Source organism: Myxocyprinus asiaticus, chromosome 40 (assembly GCF_019703515.2).
Source record: "Myxocyprinus asiaticus isolate MX2 ecotype Aquarium Trade chromosome 40, UBuf_Myxa_2, whole genome shotgun sequence".
Lineage (NCBI taxonomy): Eukaryota > Metazoa > Chordata > Actinopteri > Cypriniformes > Catostomidae > Myxocyprinus > Myxocyprinus asiaticus.
The window spans coordinates 6,198,833-6,211,982 of record NC_059383.1 but is presented as its reverse complement, the minus strand read 5'-3'; the positions used below and the strand labels follow the sequence as shown (position 1 = coordinate 6,211,982).

General features: G+C 39.7%; 1 protein-coding gene across 4 annotated transcripts in view; it reads right to left on the bottom strand.

The window, feature by feature from the left end:
* Positions 1 to 13,150, bottom strand: part of LOC127430671 (serine/threonine-protein kinase 32A-like) — a 124,602-nt gene that overhangs the window by 36,259 nt on the left and 75,193 nt on the right. For all 4 annotated transcript variants that reach the window (XM_051680618.1, XM_051680619.1, XM_051680615.1 and 1 more), the window contains exon 6: positions 4,452 to 4,489. In XM_051680618.1, the coding sequence (XP_051536578.1) occupies positions 4,452 to 4,489 (38 nt within the window). The remainder of the gene's footprint in view (positions 1 to 4,451; positions 4,490 to 13,150) is intronic.

The window sequence follows — 13,150 nt, the reverse complement described above, 5'->3', positions numbered from 1 at the left end:
CCTACTGACTGTGGCACTATCAAAACATTGCTGTTTGTTTGAAAACAGCTATTATTTTTTAAATTCCATCTGGTGTTACAGAAATTACACACTACCTTTAAAGAACCAGAATAATAAAATTCCTTAATGACTCCCATCCCCAGTCAGACCACATAAGTTTTTCCTGGGCTGTGGGCTGTGCATGAGTGAGTGGTCCTGACTGCTGCAGGAGGGCGTCTGGAGTTACTCTGCCTCTCACTCCTCAGTGAGTAAAACCTCAAGTGCCTATTGAGCTATTGAGAGCACCTCCTCTCACCTGACACCTGCAGGAGTCAACTCTGTCAGCTGAGCAGATGCCTTAAGAAAAGGGGTTGACTTCCAAATATCTGACAGAGTTTTAGTCAAAAGCAAAAGGATATTTTGGCAGGGGCTGCAGCAATTTTAGGCACATTATGTCTTAAAGCATTGCAAAATCATTGGATTTGCAAATACTTTATTGATGGTGTTATTTGTGATTGCTATGTTTGGTGTCAAAGTTTGCTTGGCATGCAACTGCTTTACAAAATGTATATTTTGTATATGTATATGTAATGTATACAAAATAGATGCATGTTCCATCAGTTATCTGTCTCCTTTCTGAGTTTCATAATTTCTGCTGGAGGTGTTCAGATGGATCCAGGGAAGGTCAGGACAGTCGCTGAATGGCTTTATTCAAAATTTTAGCTAAGTTGTTGCCCCTCTCTCTGCTTTCACATTCTCCAAAGTGTGTTTCAAGTGGACACAGCAGGCAGATCAGGCATTCAAGGAACTCAAGAAACGATTAATATCTGCTCCTATTCTGACTCTTCCTGACTCTTCTAAGCAGTTCATCATTGAGGTGGAAGCCTCGGATGTTGGGGTGGGGGCTGTTCTCTCTCAACGCTCCTCTCAAAATTATCCCTTTGTCTCAGTTACCTTAAGCTAAGCAAACTGCTCAGATTCTTATTAACCATGTGTTCAGAAGTTGTGTGTCTCCATGACTCCACCCCCTGGTTTGGCTGCCTTCACTGCACACCTGAGATCCATTACTCTTGATTGCTCTGGCTATTTATTCATGGTCCAAACAGAGGGTGAATGCTCATCCCAAAAAATAGTTGCGGAGAGTGAGGACCGCCCCCATTATGGCCAAGCACTCCTTCTCTATGGTGCTGTACTCTCTCATAGAGAGCTTCCGACTTATGTACAGTACCGGGCGCTCCTCCCCCTCCACCACTTGGGATAGAACCACACCCAGCCCCCTGTCTGATGCGTCTGTCTGCAAAACAAAAGGGAGAGAGAAGTCAGGGGAATGCAGAAGCGGCCCACCACAAAGTGTAGCTTTTACCTGCATGAATGCTTGTTGGCACAGCTCCATCCACTGGACCGGGCCTGGAGCTCCCTTTTTAGTGAGATCAGTCAGGGGGCTGGTGACGTCCGAATAATTAGGCAGAAACCTTCGATAATAGCTAGCTAGCCCCAGGAACTGTCTCACCTCCTTTTTGGTCTTGGGTCTTGGGCAGGTCACAATTGCTGCGGTTTTATCAATTTGGGGCCGCACCTGACCATGACCCAAGTGGACTAACCACCACCTCAATATTATGCTTTTGTCCCTGGAATATTACTGTTTTGAACCAAGCATTGTTGAATGGAGGTTTGATTACAACCTGAATCCATCAAGGCTTGGTATGTACCCCCCTTAATACTCATAGATATTTGGTACGTCCCTGCTCGCTCGGGGGTGGTCTGTGGGGTGTCGGGGATCCGGATCAAGGCCCCCACCTCCATTACCAGGCACTGCTCTTGAACATGACCCAGCTCCCCGCAACTCCAGCAGACCGGCCCAAGCCTCCCGCCCACACAGCGAACTCCTTCACCTGGGATGAAGAGAGGGGAGAGACAGGGTTTGTGGAAGCAGAGAACCCCCATGACCGGGGAGCCGTTCTTGGGGAAATGTTCCCCCATTTCCAGGGCAATGGAACAGGACGGAAGGGGGGGAGAGAACAGGGGAGGAGACATTAGAGGGGGGAAGGGCGTGGGGTGCGCTGGCCCCTGGATACACTGCCAGATGATCTTCTGCCAGCTGGATTGCTTTGTTTAGTGATGCCGGCACTGGACCCACTTGGCCATCCCTTTCAGCAACCAGGAGACTAACTGCTCCAGCACCACAGAGTTGATGGCATCCTCGGCATCACTGTCCTCCTTGGCCAGCACCCACAGGTAGCAGGCATTACAGAGCTGCTGGGCAAAGTCAAACAGGTGGCTGACTTCACTCGGCGTTAAGGAGTGGAAATGCTGGCAGTGTTCTTCTGGGCTGCAGCTGTCCCATTGCAAGATGGAATTCTTCAGCACCAAGTAGTCCAGGAGGTTGACAACTGGAAGCTGTTGTGCCGTGATCTGGGCTTCTCCAGTCAGCAGCGGCAGAAGATGGACCACCCACTGTTCCAGCGGCCATTTCAGTCATTCAGCGGTGTGCTCAAAGAGCTCAAGGTAGGCCTCTGGATCATCTTGAGGCCCCATCTTGGTGAGCAACACGTGGGGGTGCACTGCATCTGGGGACAGGGCGACCACCCCCTCCTGGTGTACTAAGCTCCGCAGCACCTATCAGTCTTCCTCCTGGGCCCGAAGGAGCACCTCAAAGCACTGTTGCTGCTCTATCTGAAGCTCCATGTGGGCCTGGTGTTGGCCCTGGTGGATGCAGGCAAGGGACCGGAAGACTTCCTCCAGCGGCGATGACTCATGACAGTGTATCCTTCTGTCTCCAATCCCAGAGGCACCAGTGTAACAGGTTCGAGGAATGAGGAAGCGGGAGACGGCGAATCCAACTCAAAAGTAAATTTATTCACAGAAAAACACGTTCGCTTGACTGCGTAATGGTAAAGCTTCAGACAAACACTCAGATGATATATCTAGTGGGACTGGCAGCTGCCAACACACTCGTAGCTTCAGCTAGTCTCTCTCTCCCTCACTCTGAGGTCTGGACCCTTTCATTTCCCCCATCTCTTAATTCCCCCAGCAATTACCAGCAATTCATCTCAGGTGAAAACCCTTAAAGCTTCCTCTCTCCCCAGATGAACGATCGACCATGCCCTCGCCTCCACATTCATATTCAAAGATTTGAAGATCAGTAAACAAAATCATAAATAATTATTATTTCAGTTAATTATCATAAAGTTCATATAAGTCCTGTAATCTAAATAATATTATTATTTATACAGCAGTTAGTTCTGGTCCTCTAATCTGATTGGACAAGCAGCGTTGCAAGAGTGCTTATGTGCAACACTGACTGCCTTCTTTTTCTGCTGCCATGTTCCGGAAGTATCTTTCCCATTAAAGGAACTATATGTAAGATTGACAACAAGCGTTTGAAATGGGTACTGTCAGTCCAAATTAAAAATATTGGAGTGTTGTCTGCCCTGCCCCAGACTCGAAGCTCATGCAGGTTGCCAGAGTGTTGACACACAAATTAGCCAACTCAGCATCCGTTTTAAAGGATTTCTGGGCTTTAAGCTGTCTCCATCTTCCAAAGGCATCTCCAATATTTATCCTGGTTTTACTACGCCTCTGGTCATAGTGGTTTTTAGATGGATGGCGAGGCCTTTTAGGTCAGGTGGAATCTGTTATCTCTGATCCAGCTTATTTGCTGGCTTCCATGGCTGCAGCACGTAGTGTTGTTTACCTGCAAAGCTGTTCAAATCTGGCAACCCAGCAGTGTCTAAATACTATTGGTGAGTGGGCAGTGGGCAGGATCACACAGGCCAAAACATAAACAGAAATTCCGGCCCGGAATGGAAACTTCAAAGTAGAATATACAGGCTGTAGCATTTTTATCGGAGAAGCCAGTATTTCAACTTAGCATGTTTCCTAATTCTCTAATGACATATTATGGTCATTTTATGATTTAGTACAGTAAAAATATTACATATAGCACCTTTAATTAAAAACAAAAAATTTCTTTCTATATAAACATGTGTTGGACGGTCATCTTTGATCATTGCGCCATGTAGCGCAGGAAAAATTAAACAAATTCATGCTCTTGGCAGGTTTTGTCAGATTCACTCAGGGAGGAAAAAAAGGTATTTTTTTAGGTTGCTATGGAGTTTTTAGCCACCAGCACTGTGTGTGTGTGTATTTGCTGACAGGGTCATAACTCACATTAATATTCTCCTCCCTATTATCATACTGATGAAAAATTATGCAGTTTGTTAGTTTACCTGATTTTTTTTTTTACTTTTTCTCCCTGACAACACCTGTTAGCCAAATCCACATGAGGCATCTAAAACATTTCAATGCCATAAATAACCTCCAATGCCTTTGTGAAAACCAACAACTGCGACACAATGTACTGGAAAGCATTGAACATTTCGGCAAGCGGTACTTTTGACAGGATTGTTCAAGTAACTTAACAACAAAAACAACAGCAGCAGATGTGATGGTGATGTATCTGTGGAACTTACCATACTCGTCCAGTAAAATGTTGTCTGGCTTTATATCTCTGTGAACACACACAAAAATAGTTCAGTTAGGACAGATGACAACAGTTCTGTCCATCTGGTAAGAAGAGGGAACAAGCACATCATCTAATTAACACGTCACTCTATGTGATATGATGAAATGAGACAATCTTGCCATGTTGAGCAACATCATCAGAAAATCTGAGGAGAAGGAAAGCTGAAAATGTATAGTGTGTTACATACAATTACAGTTCTGTCAATCAGAGTGTGCTTTGAGCAATGAGGTCGGACAGCTGACAACTGAGCTGCCCTACAGATATATGGAGTGAGATTATAATAAGACTAAATGAGTCACTATGTAGTGCATTTAAATATCCCCATAATATGTCTTAATATATTAAATAAAACATTAAACTCACACATTTATAAAGATGGAAATCATAATAGTTTCCAATCATAAGTGAACAAAGGGGATTATTATAAATAATATCACTACTTTGTTTTGAGCAGATGTTGCCAGTTTTGCTATGTCCTCGGGTGCTGTGCACTAACTTTTAAATATTAATTGTTTTCTTTCTCTATTGTAAAATTCCTATATCTAATAAAAGTCAGTTTTAGAAGTGAACTTTTGGTGGGAAAACAACAGCGCAAACATCAATAAGTATTAGCAATGCACATTACATCTTGTTTGATAAAATAACAGAAATCAGTGTAAAAATGTAAAAAGACACAGTCATGAAACATGAAACACCACTTGCAACCCATTTACTTCCATACTCTGATGTATAATTAATACTAAAAGCTCAAACTTGGGAATGATTTGCATTGATTTCAAAGTGAGAAAGTGAGATGTTAATGTCAGTCCTGGATCCAGGCCCAGGTGTAAAAGGTCAAGTGTGTTGGGTTTAATTAGCTGGCATTTAAACATCAGCAGCATACATTACACATTATTCTGCTTATGAATGAGGGAGCAGCTGCCGGTGACTTCAAACCTGGCCTTTCATCCATTGGGCACATAATGAAAATGTATGTTATTTGGAATGAGTCTTTTGAAAATTTAACTCTATAAATGAAGTTTTAACATCCCGGATATGAGTGTGTTAAAAGAATAAACGTTTAAATGTTTAAAATTAACTGAAGCAAGTTAATTGAAACACTTTATTGAATAGAGAGAACAGAACCGCTACTCAGATTTTAGAAGATCAGAAACTGTGATTCAGGTTTATGTTTCTGAACAACGCACAGGTAATGAAATATGAATAGTGCTGTCTGTGCTTTTGTTTGGATTCAATTTAGCAATTTTTTCATTTCCAAACTTTAATATTATTTAATTAACGATTTAAGTAATTTCGCTTCCAGTGATATGGAAACAGTAGTGATTTAATTTAAGTACAAAAATTATATATCCCCTATTTTAATAATTTGTTTGTTTGTTATGGTTTCTTGTACAATTCTTTTCAACAATTGAATATTTGTTTTGAAAAATTTAAAAATAATTTTCACAAATTAAATATTGAAATGGTTTGTTTATTTCACTCCTTGGTTAGATTATCATATTTACAGTATAAACATTGAATAATTTGTATTTTTATAATGGATTTTCATAGTTTGAAATATTGAATATTGAAATTCTGGGTCTTTTTCCGATGTAATAAAAATTGTTTCTTTTATCTGAGCAGTACAAGACTTGGTGACTTTTCTTCCATTTGCCATCTGAACACACACAAACAAACAAACAAAATATTTGCTGTTTGCAGTCAAAATTGACCAACCATAGGAAATGAATGGGAAAGACTAAAAAAACAGAGCAATTTTTTTAATTTGTCAAATACAATATATAAATCAGCCACAATGCAGAATAAACAGAAATGAAAGTGTGAGACTATAAAACATAAAGAGTGCAAAATATGCTACACATCCACAGGCTATTTTTGAGTAACACTGCAGGATGAACTTTGAGTTTCTGTCTGTAGGCTAGTTCACAGTAGTTTTAATATGCTTCTCAATAGTGTGTTGTATGTGTGTTTATGTGTGTGTGTGTGTGTGTGTGTGTGTGTGTGTGTGTGTGTCAACAATAGATCATCGCTCATTCCCTGAAACATGCTGCACATGCAGACAGTATTTTTCCCTTTAAATGCATCCTTATGTGATTCACAAAACTATTGTATGGCTTCAAAAGGCTTTGAATATAATACACGAGTCATATGGACTACTTTAATGGTGCTTTTACGCTTTTTAAATGTCATATTGGAGCTTGACTGGAATGACCATGACACACAATAATACATAATACCGGAACACTGGAAAATGCGCTAATGACCAAAAGAGCGATCACTTCACTTCTGGTAATGTGGACTTCAATGTGCAACTTAATTTTTTTTTTCCGGATCTTTGACAAATTAAAATGTTGCCAAACTCTGGATTTGAAAGAGGTAGGCAGATTTTGAATAGTCTTCGACGAGCACATGCTGTCAACAACTTTTTCATGCTGTGGGTGGCATCAAAGGAGTTCCGTTCTGTCTCAACGGTAAAGCATAATAACTGTGCCATCTAAATTGAAAAATGTAAATATCATGAATATTGATACAATATCATGTGGAAAAATATTGCAATATTATAACAAATTGATTTCCCCCCCCCCACTTCTAATAAACACAAGAGTGGATCTACTACTGTAAATGGAGACTGCACCCGCAAGCGGTGAACCAGGCGTGCGAGAGATACGGGCAAGCTCACTTCCATCTGAACCAGTTTCAAAAGCGAAATTGCCCATGTGAGACCTAGCGTGTGCATGATAGAGACTGAAGGATCTGGCCAATCAGCAAGATGCAGCCAGGTATACTTGTAGAGACAGAAAAAAAAGCTAGTAAAAATAATAGTTTGGAGATTTCTAAACTTCGGCATCCAATTTGCTTTATATCTGTATGTGAAGTGTTTAATAATGCATTGGCAATGTACAGTTAAGTTTCTCTTGCCAGTAAAATGATATGAATTGAATCTGCCCATTTGATCCCATTATTAAAATAAGTCCACTGGAAGATTTTGCCCAGATTGTAATTACAACATGTCCAATTATTTTGTGGCATGTATACATATACTTGTATCAAAGATTAATACCTGCAAAAATGTGTCTGATTAACTATAAATGCAAAAATAAATAAATAAATAAATAACATTTTAACATAAATACATATGTAAATAAGATCCAAAAAGCATAAAATCTCAAAAGATGTGCATTAATTATTGTTTTTATTTCAGGGAAGTATCATTTCTTAAATTGTTTTTTTTTTTTACACCTATGACTGCGAACAGTAAAGTAAGCAGCCCTTCTTTAACAGAATAAGAGGTTTAATGACACCATCATAAACCAAAAATAAGAAAAAAACTGTTCAGTTGAAATCTGTTCCTTTGAATAAAAATCAACCACTGGGACATGAAAGTGCTCAAAATGTAAGAAAACCCCATATATATATATATATAAATACAAAACCTATTGTATATGTTGCATCCTTTCTGAAGCTTGTGAGCTTCATGTAATGGCATGAAAACAAATGACTAGTACATTCTTTAAAAATTCTCCTTTTATGTTCCACGGAGCAAAGAAAGTCATTCAGGTGAGTAAATGGCAGAATTGCCATTTTGGGCTGAACTATCCCTTTAAGTGGAAAGATGGCTTTAGCAACTGGATGAAAGTAATACTTGTCAATTGCTGTATTTCTACCAAATCGTAGCACAAAATTTACATTAAAGGCATCACCTGTTGAAAGAGTGATATGGGAACCCATCATGAGTTATTCCTCCACACCTCACACACCTGACTCTTCTGAGAGCTCAACAGCAGTGATATCTGACCAGCCTGAGAGCAGCAAAGCGATCCAGCGCCCTTTTCTTTCGCATGACTACTCCAACAACCTATTAGCAGGATCTAATAGCCTCATTACATCACATATCATGATGAGGCTGTAAGTGAGCCGCCCTCCTGGTCACCTGATCCCTGCTGAGATACAGAGGGATATCTGGGACCTGACACACAAGACCTTCAATAACCCCCTCCGTGGGCTCCTGAACCTTTGTTAAGTATGCATGATGAAGGGAGAACACTGCTTTTGAGCTTGTTTACTGGACTAAGTTGGACAATGTTACCCTAATGTAACTAGCCTTTTTGTCTTCATGGTAGAGACACTAAATACAATTAAAAAATTACAAATTTGATGTATTTCGATTTGGGGAAAACTGCACAGGCCTTATGAAAGTTAAGACAGTCTCCATAAAATTCAAAACTTTGTGCTTGTGCATTATTTACAGAGCTAAGCTCAAAGCCCAAACCCACTCAAAGACGTAAAACTACAATATGGCAATGCAGCTCTTTAAGTTTTTAAGTAAAACGATGGCTTTACTGTATGTCCAGCTCAATAATTAGTGCTGTTTGCCAAGGCAAACTATTACTATTGCTCATAAAAAGATACAGAATTTGAACAAACCCATAACTCCAAATTTTAAATGGAAGTGCGCAACCTGTCCCACTGACATTATGTTTAGGCTTAGATATTGGGTTTGGGTTAGTGGTTAAAATTAGGAAAAATTCTCATGAATGCGCACTCAAAACCCAGGAGTTTCTCTTTCTTCAGTGGTACACAACAGGGCTTTTTAGATTACTATCATGATTACGTTTAGAATATGGGTAAGGTTTGGACTATTAATAGGTTTAGGTTTGCATAGAAATAAGTTTTGTGTACCAGAGTAGAAAGGAAATATCATGAGATAAGGGAAGCTTATGTGAAAAAGTTGTATGTTTTTGTACGGCCCAACCAGTACAATTTCTTGTAATTTGGTAACTATTCTTTCAACTTTTGTTGAGATCGGGTTGTCATTTACTCACTCTCATGTCATTCTAAAACCATATGACTTCCTTTTTCTTTCTTCTTGTGGAACGCAAAAAGAGGTGGCCATTTTTTGACTCCATACAGTCAATAGTGACTCATTGTAAAGCTTAAAAAAGGACCCAAAAGTAGTTCATCAGATTTGTCATATTCCAAGTCTTCTTATAGGCATATGATGGGTTTTGGTGAGAAATAATCTGAAATTTAAGGGGTGAATTTGACTTCTGAATGCCTTCAGATGATGCACTTGTCACATGGAGCAGGGATATTATAGTTTTGGATTGTAAATTTAGTTTTTATTTCTATTTTATTAGAGGGGCTTGCTTTAGCAAAGCATCACTATTATTATATCAAATACTTATCTCACATCTCATCCCACATCATTTGTCATAAACCCACAAATGAGATGTCAAATTGACCGGCTTATTGAGGAAAAATATGCTATGACATTTATAAGCAAATGAGTGTACAATGTTCACCTGGCTGGGAAAAAAAAAAGGTGAAAAATGTAATAGACTTAACATTGAGAAGGGATCTGTGGGATCTTATCTCCAGATCAGAATGTCATTGAGACATGGGGGTTGGCCTTTTTTGACTCGGGCTAGCAAGCAGCCTTTTAAGTATCACAACTGGAATTTGCCTAGTTACCATCCCGAGCACCCTAGAAAATGCCTTGCAATGCTATAGCAACCACCCGGAACACCCTAGCAACCACGTAGCTACCACCTAGCAATGCCCTAGCAACTACCCAGAACACCTTAGCTCCCGCCACACAACCACCTAACAACACCCTAGGCACCATCCAGAACACACTAGCAACCACCTAAAAACCACCAATCAACACCCTAGCGACCATACAAAACACTCTAGTAACCACCTGCCTAGCGACCACCCAGAACACCTTAGCATTGACCTAGCAACCACCTAGAAATGCCCTAGCAGCCACTCAGAACACCCTAGCAAGTTTAGTTTTCATGCTTTGTTTGTTAGTTTTAGCTTAATTTTTGTTTTCTCTTCAGTTTTTTCCAATCATGTCAGTTTTTATTTTTATTTCAGTTAACAGAAATGTAATTTAAATTACATTTAGTTACAGTTTTAGTTTTTGTTAACAATAATCACACTGGTATTGACTACTTTCATGACACTTTTGGGTCCTTTTTTAAGCTTTAAAGTGAGTCACTATTGACTGCATTGCATTGAAATCTCTCTTTCGTGTGCCCGAGGAAAAAAAGACAGGGTTTGGAAGGACATGAGGGTGAGAAAGTGTTGAAAGAATTTTCATTAAATGGGGTTAATTTTGATCTCATGTGACTTTAAACTGTATAAGCTTTAATAAGATGAGATAAAGAGTGACGATGAAAACAAGAAAGAAACCTGTCTAGACATCAGCCACAGCTGGAACTGTCATTATTCTGAGAATAATTCATGAAATCTAATCCTGTCCAGATAGGAATGTGTGGATGTTGTATTTTCACAATGTTTCTCCTTGTTTATTTTTACCTTTGTCAAATACCATAACAAAAGCTAATTTTCTTGCTGTGTGCAGATCTTCTGACTGCTTGGCACTCCTTCATTATGGATTTAGATCGTGATTATAGATTGTGTATTAAGAAAGTAAATAGTTTAGTCAATTTTGATTTCATGTTGACTTCAATTTTATTTATATATATATATATATATATATATATATATATATATGTATAATAATATACACTGATCAGCCACAACATTAAAACCACCTGCCTAATATTGTGTAGGTCCCCCTCGTGCCGCCAAAAAACTCTGACCCTTCGAGGCATGTACTCCACAAGACCTCTGAAGGTGTCCTGTGGTATCTGGCACCAAGACGTTAGCAGCAGATCCTTTAAGTCCTGTAAGTTGCGAGGTGGGGCTTCCATGGATAGGACTTGTTGGTCCAGCACATCCCATAGATGCTCAATCGGATTGAGATCTGGGAAAATGTGAGGCTTTGTCATGTTCCTCAAACCATTCCTGAACAATTTTTGCAGTGTGGCAGGGCGCATTATCCTGCTGAAAGACGTCACTGCCATCAGGGAATACCGTTGCCATAAAGGGGTGAACGTGGTCTGCAACAATCTTTAGATAGGTGGTACGTGTCAAATTAACAAGCAGATCTTTGCCCAGAGCATCACACTGCCTCTGCCGGTCCGCCTTCTTCCCATAGTGCATCCTGCTGCCATCTCTTCCCCAGGTAAATGACACACACGCACCCGGCTGTCCACATGATCTGAAAGAAGATGTGATTCATCAGACAAGGCCACCTTCTTCCATTGCTCCATGGTCCAGTTCTGACACTCATGTGCCCATTGTAGGCACTTTAGGTGGTGGACAGGGGTCAGCATGGGCACTCTGAGCGATCTGTGGCTACACAGACCCATACACAGCAAGCTGCAATGCACTGTGTGTTCTGACACCTTTCTATCATGGCCAACATTACGTTTTTCAGCAGTTTGTGCTACAGTAGCTCTTATGTGGGATAGGACCAGATGGGCTAGCTTTCGTTCCCCACGCGCATCAGTGAGCCTTGGGCACCCATGACGCTGTCACTGGTTCACTTGTTGTCCTTCCTTGGACCACTTTTGGTAGGTACTATCCACTGTATACTGGGAATACCCCACAAGACCTGGCGTTTTGGAGATGCTCTGACCCAGTCGTCTAGCCATCACTATTTGGCCCTTGTCAAAGTTGCTCAGATCCTTACACTTGCCCATTTTTCCTGCTTCCAAAATATGAAATTCAAGAACTGACTGTTCGCTTGCTGTCTAATATATCCCACCCCTTGACAGATGCCATTGTAATGAGATAATAAATGTTATTCACTTCACTCGTCAGTGGTTTTAATGTTGTGGATGATCAGTGTATATTATAAGAAATCACATATAAAAGTCATGTTTATTCAAGTGGATTTTGTGATGTTGTTAATAATTGTGTTTGTCTTGTATGTACTCAACTCAACTCTAAAGATGTTGTTAACTGAGCAGCACTCTAGTGTTAATATTTCAAATAGCTCAGAGCAAAAAACAAAACAGTGTGTATTATTTTCATCTCAGTCGCCCAGTCAGAACAGTGACATCTGTCTCAGGGGAGATATCTTGCATTAGGGACGATTTCTTGCATTAGGGACGCTTGAGGGAGTTTTGATAAACACTTGTTTTGTCTTTTACATATAGTATTATAAGATATACTGATATATTAGAAAATGATGCTCAATTCATTAAGAACACATAATTAGAAAGATGTTCACAGTTGGTGGGGCACGTAACAGAATTAAATAACCTATAAATGGAAATTCTATCATTATTATTATAAACTTAGCAAACTAACCCATTAAAATTGTCTCTGAGAAGCATGTACAACAAATATAAATGTGTTGGGTAGAAATGTGTAAAAGTAGTCTCCTGAATACCCTTTAAGAAAGTCCTGTCATTTGTTATATGGCTGTTGATTAATTAACACTATCTGAAGCAGTGAAGTCTTTCATTTGTCCTGATTATCTTTCTGCTCATGTGTCTGTCTGGGATGGTACAACCGCACATTAGTCCAGTGTTCACTCTGTATCTGAGGTTCAGTTTGAATGTTTGTTTCTTCATTAAGAGTGTGATTTCATAACAAAATAAAATAAATCATCTTTAAAGTAGGGCTGTCAATTTAACAAGTTAATTTAGTGTGAATAATTATAAAGACATTTATGCAATAAAAATGTAACGCAATTAATCATGCCCCCTGACCAATAAAATAAGTAAATTCAGTAAAAAAGCATTTTTCTACTATTGGAGCAATCCAAACCGCTTAAAGTACAGA